Source organism: Acartia tonsa, chromosome 4 (genome assembly GCF_053477335.1).
Source record: "Acartia tonsa isolate MP-2025a chromosome 4, ASM5347733v1, whole genome shotgun sequence".
NCBI lineage: Eukaryota > Metazoa > Arthropoda > Copepoda > Calanoida > Acartiidae > Acartia > Acartia tonsa.
In genome coordinates this window covers 16,283,708-16,300,366 of record NC_137263.1, presented here as the reverse complement: position 1 = coordinate 16,300,366, position 16,659 = coordinate 16,283,708, and the positions used below count along the sequence as shown (strand labels likewise).

The 16,659-nt window shown below is 33.1% G+C and overlaps 1 protein-coding gene across 3 annotated transcripts; it reads left to right on the top strand.

The window, feature by feature from the left end:
- Nucleotides 1–906: 906 nt before the first annotated feature.
- On the top strand, nt 907–15,068 carry LOC145316277 (uncharacterized). 3 transcript variants are annotated; one of them, XM_080156703.1, is made up of 16 exons: nt 907–1,067; nt 2,432–2,516; nt 3,343–3,474; nt 3,956–4,116; nt 5,611–5,724; nt 6,241–6,489; nt 7,909–8,064; nt 8,416–8,562; nt 9,417–9,476; nt 10,341–10,528; nt 10,897–11,078; nt 11,363–11,442; nt 12,077–12,131; nt 13,142–13,265; nt 13,660–13,716; nt 14,497–15,068. In XM_080156703.1, the coding sequence occupies exons 2-15, from the start codon at nt 2,480–2,482 to the stop codon at nt 13,703–13,705; spliced, it is 1,731 nt and encodes a 576-aa protein (XP_080012829.1). In that variant the 5' UTR covers nt 907–1,067; nt 2,432–2,479; the 3' UTR covers nt 13,706–13,716; nt 14,497–15,068. The 3 variants fall into 3 exon arrangements, with proteins under 3 accessions (XP_080012829.1, XP_080012827.1, XP_080012828.1); XM_080156701.1 differs by lacking the exon at nt 13,660–13,716; XM_080156702.1 differs by lacking the exons at nt 907–1,067; nt 13,660–13,716 and adding an exon at nt 1,979–2,027.
- Nucleotides 15,069–16,659: the final 1,591 nt, after the last annotated feature.

The following is a 16,659-nucleotide window of genomic DNA, read 5'->3' as shown; positions in this document are numbered from 1 at the left end:
TGAAGAAAAAGAACTTAGCCTATTTAACCTGTTTATTGCATTTAAAACAAAAATATAAAAAAATTTGTGAATTTAATTGAAGTCAAGAATATTTCAAAGTTGTAGTTTTTCAGGAAAGGGTTGTACCAATGTACAATGTACCTAGACAACGGCCACATTTTTGAAATAAATTGACTACTAAACAATAGCCAGACCTTATACATTCTGAGATATCTCTCCAACTCATAAGTTTTAAAGTTAAAATATAAAAAGCTTGGACGTCAATGATTTAATTTTTAGTTAATTTTTTACAGGTATTGGCAGATATGCCTTCCGTCAGAATACAAATTTGCGGCTGAGAGTGGCTGAAAAATCAAATTTCTCACAGGGTAAAACTTTGCGGATTTTTTAAGGGGCCTTTAGCTATCACAAAGCCTACTGAATCCAAACTCATTATCTACACTTTGTATTTATCCTTGATACAATAAAAAGTGTGGTACTTTGTATATATAATTGTGCGTGGTATATGACTCAACTTATGTATACTTAAGCGACTACACGGTGCTTTCCAACAAAGGGCCTGTTGAGCCAGTTTTTAACAAACACAAACCAACAAAAATGGAATAAAAATATAATTTTCATCTTACTATCCAAGGAAAGATGTCTATATTACGATCCAATAAATGACTATTATTATTGTCCAGGTAAATATACTAAAGAACTCTGAAAGATTTTTTTACATTTTAAGATGAAAGTTGAATACTTTATTACTATTAATTAAATATTTACAAAATCAATATCTATATAATAAGAATAGTAGAAACATTCACTAAAATCCACTAACGTACCTCACTAATACACATGTAGCTAGGTACACACTACACATGCTTCACAGTAAACAGGTGATTTTTATTCTTATTCTATTGATTTTTTACCAGATTAGCATTGGTTCACAAAATTTATTTCATTTGTTACAAGTGATTCATAGCAATTACTTTATATCATAGTTTTGTGAAATAATTAAAGTTTAATTTATGTGTAAAAAAGTAATGTTTTTTCTGTTTATTATGAGATTTTAAGTCTTAAAAGTAAGTTTATTTTATGCTTTAAGGACAGAAATTGTATTTACCTGGTTTTAAACCGGCGACTGTGGCGTAATTTATGTAACGCATCCGCTCATTTCCGGGAAAGTAGAGTTTGAATCCCGGCACATCATCGCGTCAAAACTAAAGACGTGAAAAATTGTACATACTGCTGTAATGTCAGATGCCCGACAAAAATATTTAGAGAATGGGCAATGCCTTGACACCAACAAGGCGCAACTTATTGACGTGCACAATTAGGACTTCCAAACTAAGGTCGTGCATTCAAAGGGTTGATTGCTTTATTTAAGGGTGTTTTACCACATCTTTAACCAAGACTTGGCTAAGAGACACACTTAAAACAGATCGTGTTGTGTACCCCGTCCGGTCAACTATTATCAAGGTTTTAATATAGTTCTAACAAAGACAATGTTTTCTATTAGCAGCGCAGCATTTAAAGTTTACAATAGCTTGTAAACTGCTATAAAAAAAACGCTGAAATTAATCAAATAAATAAATCACGAAATCTTATAAGCTAAAATACTTTTAGGCTATGACGGAGTGACGTACGGACGGAAGGACTGACCGAAGGATATGCCCTAGTTATATAGTAGCTACTTATTAAAAATTTATGGCTTTATGACCTTATGGGCGAAAAACGTTTTACGTTTTTAAAATCGAAGCTTTTTTATAATTAGGGTCGGTCCGTACGTCCGTCAGTTACGGATAGCTTTTTTCGTTAATTTAGGCATGTTAGAATTGTACTATCGAATTCAAATTTTACATGCTGATTTCTTTAGTAGTTAGGTACGACTTGGAAAGCGTAGCAACTCTATAATTGTTACCAGAATGTCCATACGTTCATTTTAAACATGTTGATTTTTAACTTTTTTAACAACAAATTTTTATGTGATATAATCTTCCGTTTGATCCGATTTTTGGAGTTCTGATTCATATTACAACAAGGTACAATATTACAAGCGAAGCATCTCTATAATCAAGTCCTAAAAATGTAAATTTGTCATTAAACAGTTTTCTGTATTTGAGAAGTTAATTATATTTGCATATTTAGTTCTGACACTCTACAAGAATTAATGTTCGTCTGTCCTACTGTTTCAGAGCTTCACTTTTATGGATGTTGTCATCCTTGTTTTTATAAACAATCTATTAAAAAGTTATGAATTTTTATCGGAAGTAAAACTATTTATAATCTATTTACTTAGCATTAACGAATAATCATTATTAAGACGAAATGTAATGTTTTTATTTGTTAGTGTACATATTAATAAACTACCATTATTTTGTTATCAGCCATTTTTAAGTCTTCTTATAAAAGAATCTTTGATTATTTTTGAATAATTATTTTTTAGGGCGACGAGGAAATAATATTTGAAGAAAGAAATTGAACAAAGAAAAAGATGAATTTATCTATTTTCTTCATTTTTACATTTTTAGGCAAGTAACACTAAAGCGAAGATACTTTACAAGTCTAGCTTTACGTCGTACTGTTTAAAGAAAACAGTACGACGTGTCCTAACTATTGTGATTTTGGTTTAACCCATTCGGCACCTCGGGGCTAAAAAAACAGGTTTTAATCTTATAATTGTACATTCTATATCCGCGGAAAGCTGTTTATAATACGATGCGAGAAACAGCTATTATCACATAGTATTATAGACAGCTTTCCGCGGACATTAAAATGAAAATTTATTTTGATATTCATATAAGATTTTCTGCTATACATGATTTTTTAGTATGGCTCAGAACCGGTTCTAATCCAGCGGATATTGATCGGGTTCGAAGCTCTACTGGAAAATTTATTCTATTATTGCAATTAAATTATTCTTTTTGTACAGGTGCTTCAATTTAATTTAGGACACAAATGTATTTTATAATATAATATAATATTTTTATTCGATAATAAAGCAAATAATTTTTTGTTACGGTATTTAAAGAGAAAAGCAAATATATACATAATCGATTATTTATCTACTTGTTTCATAATAATTTGGCTGCATACCATTGTGGTTTCCCTTATAATTCTTGGAAAATTTCCAGTATGGCTTGGAAACCGATTTTAACTACTGTATTAGAACTGGTTCTCATCCGTAATAAAAAAATCATGTTAAGCAACGTATTACTGACAACTTTCCACGAATAGCCCGGGCCTGTGGCCCCTCAGGTCTAACAAAAATGGTTTTAATCTTAATTTTTTAAATTTTAATATCCGCGGGAAGCTGTCTTTAATTCGATGCGATAAATAACTATTTTTTGATTTTAGAATTTAGTTCTGGGAGCAACAAAGTAATTTTGCTAGTCCTGGATGGGTTGACTCAATCTCTGATAAATAGAGTGTCAACAAATAATCTGGATAAACTTATACAGAAAGGAGCTAACTTTACACTCACACCAGGTATGTCTTAGGGCTAGGATCCAGTTGTAACCAACATCTCAATTCATTCGAAGAAATATTTGGTATTTTAGCTGATTTTTTCGTGATTATGGGGGGCAACGCTTCATTTATTGGCTATAACTTATTCCTGGTTAGAACCTCCCGTAGGTGTTAGGCATAAAGTAAACTTATTTTCAGTGTACTTTAAAAATAAGAGGGAGTAAAATAAGACACTTTTTGGGAAAGCATCAGAAATTCTTATTGGTCAGTTCGTTAATCCAGTAGGAGGGGAGGGGGTGGGTTAAAAGGGGCGAAGGGGGGAATCGATATTTTAGCCCGCTGGGTGTTTCTCTTTATCGGAAATATGAAAGTCTGGTGTAATATTCAAGTAATAATAAATAGATTGACACGGTCAAACAAACGAATATTAGCAAATAAAAAGCAACAACTATTTTGAAGACAAAAAAATAAAATCTGAATAATTAATGCAATTTCAATTTAGAATTTCCAGCGGCCACCCTACCCACCCTGCATTCCATGATGACCGGGCAGCACACCGACATGACCGGAGTGCTGGACACAGAGGTGGACCAGTATGGATCTAAGCTGACGCCTGATGACGCTGAATTTTGGCTGTATGATGTCAACCTTACCACTATTGCGGTAATGTTTGAAGTAGCGAAGCTACTCTTTAAAGTTAAAATGTACATATGTCCTTACTTTCTATTCGACCGCTTCAATTATTTGCTGTATAAAGATATATTTTTTTCTTTCCACAAAATATTAAATTCTTTGTGATGAAATAGTTTTAAGCAGGATTTGTTTTTAAAAAGGCAGAATCCTATAAAATTGAAGTGGCTAGCCTAACAATTAGGGTTTCCTAGGTAAGACCTATGGTAGTGCGAATGGGGCGCTTGTCCAATATTATGGCATGGAGATCGCTCTTCTATGAGTACTAATTAAAATCCTACTTTTACTGCAATACACATAGACATTCTCATCGTCGGCTCATCAGTGTAGAATGCTTTTCCTTTTATTCCCACAAGTATAATATGAATTTGGTTGAACCCGTGGTAGCTCAACAAATACCCATGCAAAGTATTATATTGCTTTAATCTAAGAATAAATGGCTGGTTAAGATGTTCGATCTATATCATATAAGTATATTAAGCACTTAAGAAGGAAGATGGTTTTATAAAGTGTATTTACATTACAAGTGAATCAGTTAAGTATGAAATATTTACAGGATAGGATATAATAAACATAAGTAGTGTAGGACAGAAAGTGCCCTAAGTCCAAAGCATTAAATTGTGCATAGTGTTAGATCTCTAACATAAGACCTAGGCACAATTCATGCTAAGAACTAAGGGACCTAAATTTAAACTACAATGCATGCTAAAATAACTAAGTCATTACCTTTAAGCCAGGAGAACTTGATAGTTCAAGAGTCAATGAATAACTGAGATATCTTAAGAGGTGCAAGCTATAACAACAACTATTTACCAGGATCTAAGTCCTTGTCTGTTTAATAAAGTGTTTGTATGTTAAACTTGTGACGTAAATGAAGCTATGGCTATAGGTATACTTAGTAGTACATAATGGTTACATGGTTACTTTAACAATAGATATGATGTTTTTTATAAGCATATAACAATATTCAATCACATACAGATTACCATAATTAGGCTAGTATTACCCATATAAGGTATTATATTGGTAAGAATAGACTAATAAATGCATAAAAACATATAAAAAGTGCCTAAGGGCTAACCAGAGTAATTGTGTCTTGTGCCTGAGTTGTGCGCGATAATTACCATGGCTTGTCAATCATTATTTAGATCAAAGTTTTATATGGTGTTAAATTTATAGAGAATATAAGTAAGTGGACTAGATGCGAAGCATTTCTGTAAGAGTCTTGTTCGTACGTTCAAAGAATTTTGAAATTTGGAGGTCGCATCTCCACCTATACAATTACATATCTATGTAAGGTTTAGGAAATCCTAACTTCTAGGCTAGCATGAGAAATTTTGTATGATTTTAACAAAATTTTAATCTTATAACTTTTTATTCTAATAACAGCGGAAAGCTGTTTATATTACGATGCGATAAGTAACTAATCTGTTAGAAACATGGTAGCATTTTTTTTTATTTTTGCAGGAGTTGAATAACGCAATATTGAATGTTGACAGATCAACAGGTTGTATCAGATTTCCAGGTTGCCAGTTCTATGAAAATCAAAATAAAATATTCACCAGAGATCATCTCTATAAGGTTATTAACTAATTTTGGTCTGCGTTTAGTTTCTCTACGTACGTCTGTCCATCAGTAACGGAAAAATCTTATCGTTAATTTAGGCATGGTAGAATTGTCCTATAGATCTAAAATTTTGCATTATGATTCATAAACCAATAAAGTAAAATTTACAAAGCGTACCATCTCTAAATCTTTACTGGAATATTCGTTCTTCTATTTAAAACACTAGTAGATACGCCCCTAGAGGCCCTTAAGTATGGGAGGGGAGGGGGAAGTTAACCCCTCCCCACTGTCAATTATATTTTTAAAAAGAAAATGTTACAGCAACTCTAAAGATATTTTTATTTTTATTGTTTGGCGTTTTCTCTTAAGAGGGTGGCAGTACCCTCCCAAAAAAGCATTAAACCTTCCAAAGACCTATGAGAAGCTACACTGTAGAGGTGAACCATATCAGTTCAGCGTTTAGCGAAACCCTTTTGTGCAGACAGCCAGACTGAGATCCTGTTACTTTCATATAAGAGTATTGATTTTAAGGCACAAGAACCAACAAAAGTGTCAGCTTGGATGCACAGAAATAAAAGATCAATCGGTGAAGAAATTTATCTTGATGAAGCTGAATTTAAAAGATCACTAGAGGAAAAAGCCATCGACGAAAATGATGTTACTGATGACAAAGTGAATGTTGAGGATAGTAATGAATCTGTTTACTCTCATGATAATGATAATAATAATACAGTTTCCAATACTGTGGATGAGTTCTTCTTCAACAAGACAAGTGACAAGGTAGATTTAGTATTAATAAAATCATCCCTTCTGTAGATTACAATTAGTGGATAAAACGTTTAGACACTGTTATTGTAAAACTTTGGGAACTATTATACACAAAATTACCCCTACATTACATTTAAATTTGTGGTTGAAATGTTTGAACACTCAAATTAATGAGTAAAATTCACTTAAGTCCCCAAAGTTGCAAAGCCAACTGGAATAAAACTTTTGGAACTAGTGTAATATACAGTTTATTGTCCCCTCATGAACTAACCAAAGTATTTTGTAAGGCGATAATAAATATTAGTAAAGCATGACTAAATTTTTTTTTATTATAAAGTGAATAATAACAAAACTAAAAAAGTAAGGACAAGACTTTTATAACCTTTGAAGATTCAATTTAAGAAATATTAAACATGAAAAATTAACTTGCCAAAAAATGGTATATAAAATCTATGGGGGGGACTTACTTACGGATAGTGCCAATTTATTGGGGAGCCATGCTACTTAACAGAAGATGGCAGCATGATTGTAGAGAGGGAACATTGAACTGTTTATTACATCAGTCCCCAAAGTTTTATATAACGTTTTCTTATTTGTTGGCATAACAACTTTGGGGACATGTATTCAATTTTGATTCATTAAGCTGTTGATTCATGAAGCTGAGTGTCCAAACGTTTCATTCACTAATTGTAATCTACAGAAAGGGTAATTTTGAAAATCATCGTAGGGGATGTACATCAATTTATCGGTTATTGTCTTATCCCTTTATATCCGTGAGATGACAGAGTAATTTTAACTTATGCAACCATCTCGTAATCAATGTATAAAATTATAAATGGCACTTAGAATTCGAATTTCGATCTGAAATTTTGCATGAGTAATCCTTGGTAGGTCTATTTTCCCTAAATCGAACAAAAAGTTGAAAAAGTAACAGCTAACGGCTCAGCCGTTTAGCCGTTTTTTGGCTATTTTTAGGGCAAATCTGTCAAAAATTACGTAGAAATCAACATTTTAAAACATATTATTGCTTTAAATCATGTGAAATGATACAAAAAATATTTTTTAGATTTCTAGTACCAGCAACTACCGGCTAGAATCGTTTAAAAACTTTTTGAATCGGAAAAGAGCATTATGTGGAGAGAGGTTTCGTGATTTATTTCCATAGAAAAAAGCCAAAAAATTACTAAGCGGCTGAGCTGCCAGCCGTTAGCCGTTACTTTTCCAACTTTTTGTTCAATTTAGGGAACATAGACCTACCAAGGATTACTCATGCAAAATTTTATATCGAAATTCGAATTCTAAGTGCCATTTATACATTGATTACGAGATGGTTGCATTACCCCCCCCCCCCTTACATTGGCATCACAAACAGAGAGACAGACAACCAAACAAGAGTAACTTGTATAATAGCTTCAGATTTTTTCCCCATAGGAATGGTTAGCTTGGATGGAGCAGATAGACACAGTGGCCTCCTGGCTCAAGTCTGAGCACCCGGTCAACCTTGTCCTCTTTTACCTGGATCAACCAGCCAATCAGATCAGAGCTTTTGGTCCAGACTCTTCACAGGCTGATCTGGCTGTTTATAAGGTAAATATTAATAAGTCAGTATATTTAGAAAGACAATTCATTTTTAAGAGATAATAGATAATGTAGTGTAAGAAAACAAGTTCAATATTAGTTATTTATTCCATCGTATCATTGACAGCTTTCTGCGGACTAAAATTAAAAAATAATATTATAAACATTTTTGTTAGCACCGAGGATCCAAAGGCTATGGCTAACAAAAAGGCATTAAATTTATGATTCTTATTTTAATATACGTGGAAAAATACAATGCTATACATAATTTTTCAGTACGGCAGAGAACCATTCTAAATCCAGCGGATATCAATCAGTTTTGAAGCCATATTTGAAAATGTAATCAAATATTCTGTTTAGGTTGATCAATTTCTGGGAGCCTTGCTGCAAGTGCTGGAGCAACGAGAACTGTCAGATAGTGTAAACCTTGTAATAACTGGTCTTCATGGATACACAGAGGTTACAGCTGGAGATGTTGTGGATATCAGCAACTTTGTCAGTGATCAGGTCAGTATCTCAATGGTTATACAGAGGTTACAGCTGAGAGTGTGGTGATTATCAGCAACCTTGTCAGTGATCAGGTCAGTATCTCAATGATTATACAGAGGTTACAGCTGAGAGTGTGGTGGTTATCAGCAACCTTGTCAGTGATCAGGTCAGTATCTCCAAGGTTATACAGAGGTTACAACTGAGGGTGTTGTGGATATCAGCAACCTTGTCAGTGATCAGGTCAGTATCTCCATGGTTATACAGAGGTTACAGCTGAGAGTGTTGTGGATATCACCAACCTTGTCAGTGATCAAGTCATATTTTTAAGTATCTATGTACAATCTACATAGATTTACATAATGTGTTTATTTCAAATTTTATAATATTACTAGCTGGTACACCCCTAGTATCTAGGGGCTCTGTATTCAAAAGGGCAGACGGTGGCTAGAAAAATACCTAAAAACATCTCAAGACTTAGACCTGAAAATATTTGATAATTGAAATTTTAAAACAAATATGAACTTTTCTGTAAAGATAATTGAGTTGTTACGCTGTTATCACCATCACAAATAAGCAATACATCACATATTTTTTTCTTTCTTTAAGGTATTTCTTTTTCATATGGATAAAACTAACCCTTGTTATCAGTATTAAAGTGAAATAATAGAGGTGGAACGGGCAATGTGTAACTCTACCCTGTGCCGACTGTCAATTGAGTCTTTGAAATCAGCTAATAGCGTCGGAAATAAAAACAGAGAAGAGTCTCTATAAAAGAAAAGAAATTTGCTAGCACACAAAAAAAAGATCCCCAGAACTTGGGCAGTTAGATATCTGGATCAAACATCTATACTCAAAAATTAATATTTGTTAAGGATTACTTTGCGTATGGCTCAAGCACAGTTCTGAATATTCAACCAGTAAGATTAGATGAGGTAATCAATATATCATTAGTTGGATGTTGAACCAGTTTTTCAGTCTTCTCTGAAAAAGTGATTCTCGCAGCTGGCATCATAATTTCATTAGTGCTTTCGACGCCTGTTATGCTAAGAGTAGTTCACTAGAAGCGACATCCAATAGAGTTACCCTAGATTGCCAATCAGACTAAGAAACCGCTTAAATTCTAATTTCTAAAGCATATTTAGACAAAGCTTTATACTAAGAAATGCAACTATTTCTAGTTGACTGAAATAAAAAATTTATGTCCTTTGTTACCAATAGGTGTTTAATTTCTATCAAATAATATGATCGTATTGGTCAAATTTAATGTTGATCATCTAGACTAGATTTTCGACAACATAAGTAAAACAAATGTTCCTAAGGTGTCTTTTTGTTTGATTTGCTGTTTTCAACGACAACTCTAATTGGAGTTGTTACAATTCTTTCTTTTTACGTGACTGACTTTAAGATTAAAAGGGGGGGGGGGTTAAAAGGGTGATTATTCCCACCCCGAAAATTTTTAATACTTCTCCCAAAAAAAAGAGCTTGGACGTCCTTGCCTATATGATATAAAGATTACCCCCCCAAAAAAAAAATTTTTACCCCTCATTTAAAAAGTTTGGACGTACTTGAATGAAACGTATATTATGCAGGAACAATGGATTTATTATTTCTTGGATATTACATCAGATTATCATGTACTCTAATAAAGTGAAACTTGTAGCTGGCTAAAAATACCCCATCCCCTCCCCTCCTACTGGATGAACGAACTGACCAATAAACATGTTAGTAACCTAAATTGACTACAATTTTTCCCATGTCATTAAATCCACATATAGTCTACATCCATCATTATATAGGAGCTGGATGTATTCGCCTCCCTGCAGAAGCACGACAGCTCAATGTTTAGCTTGTACAACAAGCACAGAATTCCTGACAGGTTTAAGTACAAGACGAATGATAGGGTGACGGATATCCTGCTGCTGGCCCAGGAGGGATACACATTTGCCAGCAGGTTCTATCCAGAGGTTAAGCTTCTCAATGAAAGGTTAGTTTACTGTAGAATTATTCGAAAACCCAGCTGTATCCTATTTGTAATTTATTTCGCACGTTGGTTATAACTTAATCCCGTGTAACCGTTATATGGAAAAGTCCATATAAAAAAGTAACAGAATGTCTTTGTGTAGCCGCTGGACAGATAGAGTTCTTCTTATAGTGAAGCTTCTTAAAGCTCCAGAAAAGGTGTATAATTCTTTTGCTGGTAGGTACCTCCAACCCCTGAAAACCACCTGCATAGGTTAAGGGTCGATATTAGACATTATGTAGCTTTTAAACATTACAGTTTGAGTTTGAAAAAAAAAATATTTTACAGGTTTTCAAGGCCGAATTTGTTAACTATAAATTGATTTTTTTCAGATCAAACAGAGAAAACTCGCTGGACAACAAGTATGGATTTGCTGGCTACGACAATGCTCTGCCCAGCATGGAATCTGTGCTAATCCTGGCAGGTCCAGATATCCGGGCGGATGGACTGGAGTCTGCTGGTGGCAACCATGTCAACGCTGTAGACGTGTTTCCCCTCCTGGCTCACCTTCTAGGTAATTCATCGCTATACAAAGTCGAACGATGTCTGCCTGAAGCTTAATATCTCGGTAATCCCTGAACTGATTGGGCTCTACTCATCAGGGAATATAGAAACTGGTTCTGTGGTGGTTTTAAGCTACCTTTCGGCTAATCAGACACCCCTAACTCTCAAAAAAACTCCCCCCCCCCCTTTATTTTGTAAAAAAAACAAGGGGACCATTAAATGGTGCATTTTCCTTGATTTCTTCTCTCATAGGGCAGACGACTACAGGCTAGTTTCAATGATATTTTATTTCAGATTTGGATATTTCTCCAAGAAATGGAAGTTTATCAGTTTTCCAGAATCATTTGACCAATCCTACAAGCAAAACTGTACAGGTAAACATTTTTCTTACTCATAAAGTAATAAAATGCAAGGCTTGGCAGCCGCGGCTAAGACTCAAATTCATACCCGTTTGAATGCTTTGAATTTTTTTTTGAAAATAACAATTTCTATATTTTGGTCAGGTTTTGAAATCCAGCTGATTTTAAAAATTGTAAAAGGTTGATTTCCCCGTGGCTTACAGGTGGCAGACGCGCGGCTGCCGAGCCCACATAAAATTGATGAACATACATACAACAATAATTTCATTGTTATCCAAAAATTTTGGATGAAAAACTGATCCTTTTTCATGTTATACGAAAAAGGTGATCAGTGTTTGCCACTATACCTTGGAAAAATAAATGAAGTTATGGGAAGGGGGAGTAAAATTTTTCTTTGTATAACCAAGAATACTACCAGTCTTAAGTGGGTGGGACATTTTTCTTCTGCTAGCAAATTGCCTTCTGCTCTTTTGTAGCAACTTGGCTGTGTTTTTTTTCCCGACGCTATTGGAAAATAGATAAGTAATGGTATAACTATACAGTATACAACCCATATGAACCTTAAAGGATAACCAAATCGTCCTAGCAATTAGCGATATATTTTTGTACAGACAGACAGGAGAACTCCCATCGTTTTCACTTTTTTTAGGTTATAAAGAATTACATAACAGATCTCGTTCAAAAACAAGAATATGTGAAACCAGGTGAGGAAACATTTTTATATTCTTGACTAACTTTATTGATGGTTTATAGCACTTTAGACTTCTATACTAAATAAAAGTTAATTAATTGAAATTTATTTTAACCCGTTATATTATTCACCTTTTAAGAGAATTTTCAGTATGTCTTCGCAAGCGATTGATATCCACTGGATTAGAACCGGTTTTTAGCCATACCGAAAAATTATGTATAGCCTCGTATAACAGATAATATTTCACAATATTAAAATAAAAATCATAAAATTAATCGAATATTCAATTTTTAAGAGTCTCAGACTTTGGGTACTGTTCTAAATTATATTACCATGATCCCCTAACAGTTTTGGTCAAATTTTTTGGATAATTCTGGTTTACATTAGGGTTGGGCCGGATATCCGGTGTGGCCGGATATCCGGCCATTTTCAATATCCGGCCGGATACCGGATATTGAAACTATCCGGCCGGATATCCGGCTCTATATTTTTTTATACTTTACACCAAAAATCTCTGCTTTTTAAAATCTTAAATGGCTATAATTTTCTTATTATTGAAGCTAGAAGAACATTTTTTCTGAATAAGTTTAACTTTATGTAAATTTATATATCCCTGAATTTATATAAGATTTCTGAAGAAATTTTTTTTTACTACTTTAATATCTGGTAATTTAACCGGTTATCCGGCCAAATATCCGGTAATTTGGCCGGATAAACGGATATTTGCCGGATATCCGGCCGGTTACCGGATATCCGGCATTTGAAATCAGCCGGATATCCGGTATCCGGCCAAAAAAGTATCCGGCCCAACCCTAGTTTACATTGCTTTTCAACGAAAACTCTTAAATTGAATTAAATGCCCATTGTCCCCTCCCTTACTCCCTGAAAATGAAAACCTACCAATTTTGATCTTGTAACTATCTTAATATCCGTAGAGAGTTGTATATAATACGATGCGATAAATAACTATCAAATTAGATTTAATCAGGCTCATAAAAAAATTCATTATATTTCTATTTTTAGAAATCTTACTTGGACTAGTAATAGCAACAACCGTGTTGTTGATTCTCTGCAGTTGTTGGTGTTGTTGCTGTAGAAATAGATCAACAGACTTCAATAAAATACACAACTACAGATACTCTCAAGTGTAAGTAATCTATCTATTAAAAAATGTCATTTTATAAAAAGCATTCTTTACATTATTGACACATGATTAAAAATAATATAATTCCTTTTATAAACCCAAAAAATTATGTTACTAAAGAAAAGTTTTGCACATAAAGCTTTCTTTTTATTCCCAATTATATCCCCCTGCTGAAATAAATATGAAATGAGCAGTGCTCGGCAGCCGCGCGTCAGCCGCCTGTAAGTCTCAGGGAAATCAACTTTTTATAATTTCAAAAATAAGCTGGAAGTCAAAACGTGACCCAAATAGGGCATTTCCTCTTTTCTAAAAATTTCTCAAAACATCCAAACCGGTTTAAATTTGAGGCTTAGTCGCGGCTGCCGAGCCCTGAAAATAAGGATGTGTTGTATTTTAGAACGTATACCCGTGTCCCTGATTATCCAGACACAATTATTCAATAAAATTTATTTAGGTAGGACCATTTTAACAAGAAAAATATAAAAAAGGGGCCGGAGATGGGTTTTTGAGAAAGAATGCCGCGTTTTTCCGGCATTTTTTAGACATTGATTGATTGAACGAAGACGATATCGTCTTCGTTCAATCAATCATTATTATGTAAATGCCAACAGAGTATACAACTAAAGAATTCATAATTTTCAAATTAATATTTTAGTCATTTGTATAATGTCTAATACAGCTCTAAAAAGATGCATTAATTAATATGCAGCAAAAATAGATTTAAGATAATTTGTTTTTCTTCTATGAAAGCCGTACCAACAAAAGCGAAATAATTAAATAAATAGTTGTATACTCTGTTTATTCGACATGTCTAAAAAATGTCAAAAAAAAACGCGGCATTCTTTTTTCAAAAACCCATCTCGGGTAGCTTTTCGAGTATTAATTTAATCAGGGCTGAGAGTTTGAGAATAGTTATTCATCGCATCGTTTTATAGACAGGGTAGGGGTAAATTTTAAATGGGGAGGGGGGGGGGTAAAATGGAAAAAAAATTTGGGGGTGCCTACGTTTCGTTTACTTTACTCCTCCCCCCTTGGACGTCCTTGTTTGTTAGGATGTGAGAAAAAATGTTGGTCTAATTAATTCAATCACTTTCTTCCCCCAGATGGCTAGATCCAGCTGTATCCAACAACTGAATTAATTCGAAAAAAATATTTTTTTTGTGATTTTGCATTTACATGCAAGTTTATTCTAAAAAAATCGATTGATCCTTATTGAGGAGTAACTTTATTTCAGTAAGAAGAACCGTCGTGAAGAGGTGCGAGTAGATGGGAGTGAGGAGGATCCTGGAGACAAGGTTGGTCTACTCACATCTGCTATCATGGAACCAGATGATGATGAAATGTTTGACCAACACGTGTGAACAGAGATCATATCATAATATTAAATCGTTTTCTGTTGGCTAACTATAGTGACTGAACAACGTTAGTTTACAAAAACAGTATGAGGACCATAAAAGTGATGCCCAATTCTGTGTTATTAATTGTAATACAAATTTCTTTATTATAATCATTGCCTATTAGTTCTCGTCAGAACGTAGGCCATGCACAACAGTTCAGAAGGTTTGGGTGGGGCTAACAATCCTTCTCTAGAAAAAACCTGCTCACGTTCAATCTGCACAAATTATATACAAGACTATCTTCTTGTATCTTATGCTTGCTATCATTTTTCTGAAATCTTTACTTTTACCTACATAAATTAGACATTTCTAGATGTAACTCAAAAACCGCCTGGTAAAAGTTTAATTTTGTTTCAATTATCTTCATGGCTAACCTATAATTATCACATTCTACAAAAAAAAAAAAAAACATTTAAAGTTTCACTATTCTAAGTACCCTAATTCCGTGCTACGATTCCTTTATTTTTATACAAGTTAAATTCTAAGTTTTTGTTCGAAAAAACCTTCTCAGTGTAAATAACATTGTTGATAATTTCAGTAGAAAGAAGGTGTATCAACTTTTTTTTTATAGCTAGCCGGTTCTTTTAGTAAGTAGTAGATGTAAAATTTTTCATAGAATTCAGATATGCAATCGGTTTTTTTGTAGACCTCTTATTTTTTAAGTAATTTAAGTTTTTAAAAAAAATAATTAAGTCGGTTTTAAGGTACTAAAACGCAACAAAATAAAAGAAGAAAATGGCCAGTAAGAACAAAAATAGTAAGATCTTTAATTTGACACCTTACTTTTAAAATTCCGTTGAGTAATTATTGAAAAAATCTATTTTTTTAACCTCGGTCTAATAAAAACTTTAGACCTAAATATTTTCTCAAACAGACATAAAAAACATGGGTTCATATATACCTTTAGAATCAGAAAAATATTACGAATCCATTGTAAGCAAAATTGAAAAAAAGTAAAAAAATAAAAAAAATAGCCAATTGTATTTTTTGTTCTGGCAACACTATCGTCTTCCCTTTTTTACCCCCTCTTTACCCCCTCTATACCCCCTTCCCATTTTCATACTCAATTGAAGAGTTAAGACGTTGCCTGTACAATATAATATGATATTTTCATATAATTCCTTTTATTGTAGTTTATATACTATATTGTAAACTTTTTTTTTAAATTTTGCTTACAATGGATTCGTAATATTTTTCTGATTCTAAAGGTATATATGAACCCATATTTTTTTACTTGTGAAATGATAAAATTGAGTTCAAAGTTTTTATTCTCGTGGGTTTTAAAAAATCGATTTTTTCAATAATTACTTGACAGAATTGAAAAAGTAAGGTGTCAAATTAAAGATCTTACTATTTTTGTTCATAATGGCCAATTTCCTTCTTTTTTTTGTTGCATTTTAGTACCTTAAAATCGACTTAATTTTTTTTTTTTAAACTTAAATTACTTAAAAAATAAGAGGTCTACAAAAAAACCGATTGCATATCTGAATTCTATGAAAAATTTTACATCTACTACTTACTAAAAGGACCGGCTAGCTATAAAAAAAAAAGTTGATACAACTTCTTTAAATATTTAAAATTCTACAGGATGGGATAAAAGCGGTCACAAACATTATGATTAGAAAAAAATTAGAAAAATTTGAAAAGTGAAAAATGTATGTGTAAAATGTAATTTTGTGACGTATCTTGATAAAAAATAAAATGTTCTTAAAATACCTAATGGGGGTAGACCTACCTCCTCATCTTTCTTCCAATTAGGTTTATCTATGTAATTCTTATGTTAGTAGATGCGCATATGTAATATGTATACCTAAATTTTATGATCTTCTTGTTAACTATTTAGAAAAGTGCTAATTTTAGATCGTTTTGACCTTACTTCATCAAATAAATACTATATAAATACGTTCTAAAGGAAACCAAACAAAATAAGGATGACAATATACATAAAATCGAAGCTCTACAGACAGAAGGAATGAAAAACGAACAATAACTCTTGCAGA

Coding starts and splice junctions, on each gene's coding strand:
- LOC145316277 (XM_080156701.1), top strand. CDS start 2,480: ATGAATTTATCTATTTTCTTCATTTTTACATTTTTAG. Junction 3,475..3,955: donor TAACTTTACACTCACACCAG/GTATGTCTTAGG, acceptor ATTTCAATTTAG/AATTTCCAGCGGCCACCCTA. Junction 11,079..11,362: donor CCTCCTGGCTCACCTTCTAG/GTAATTCATCGC, acceptor ATTTTATTTCAG/ATTTGGATATTTCTCCAAGA.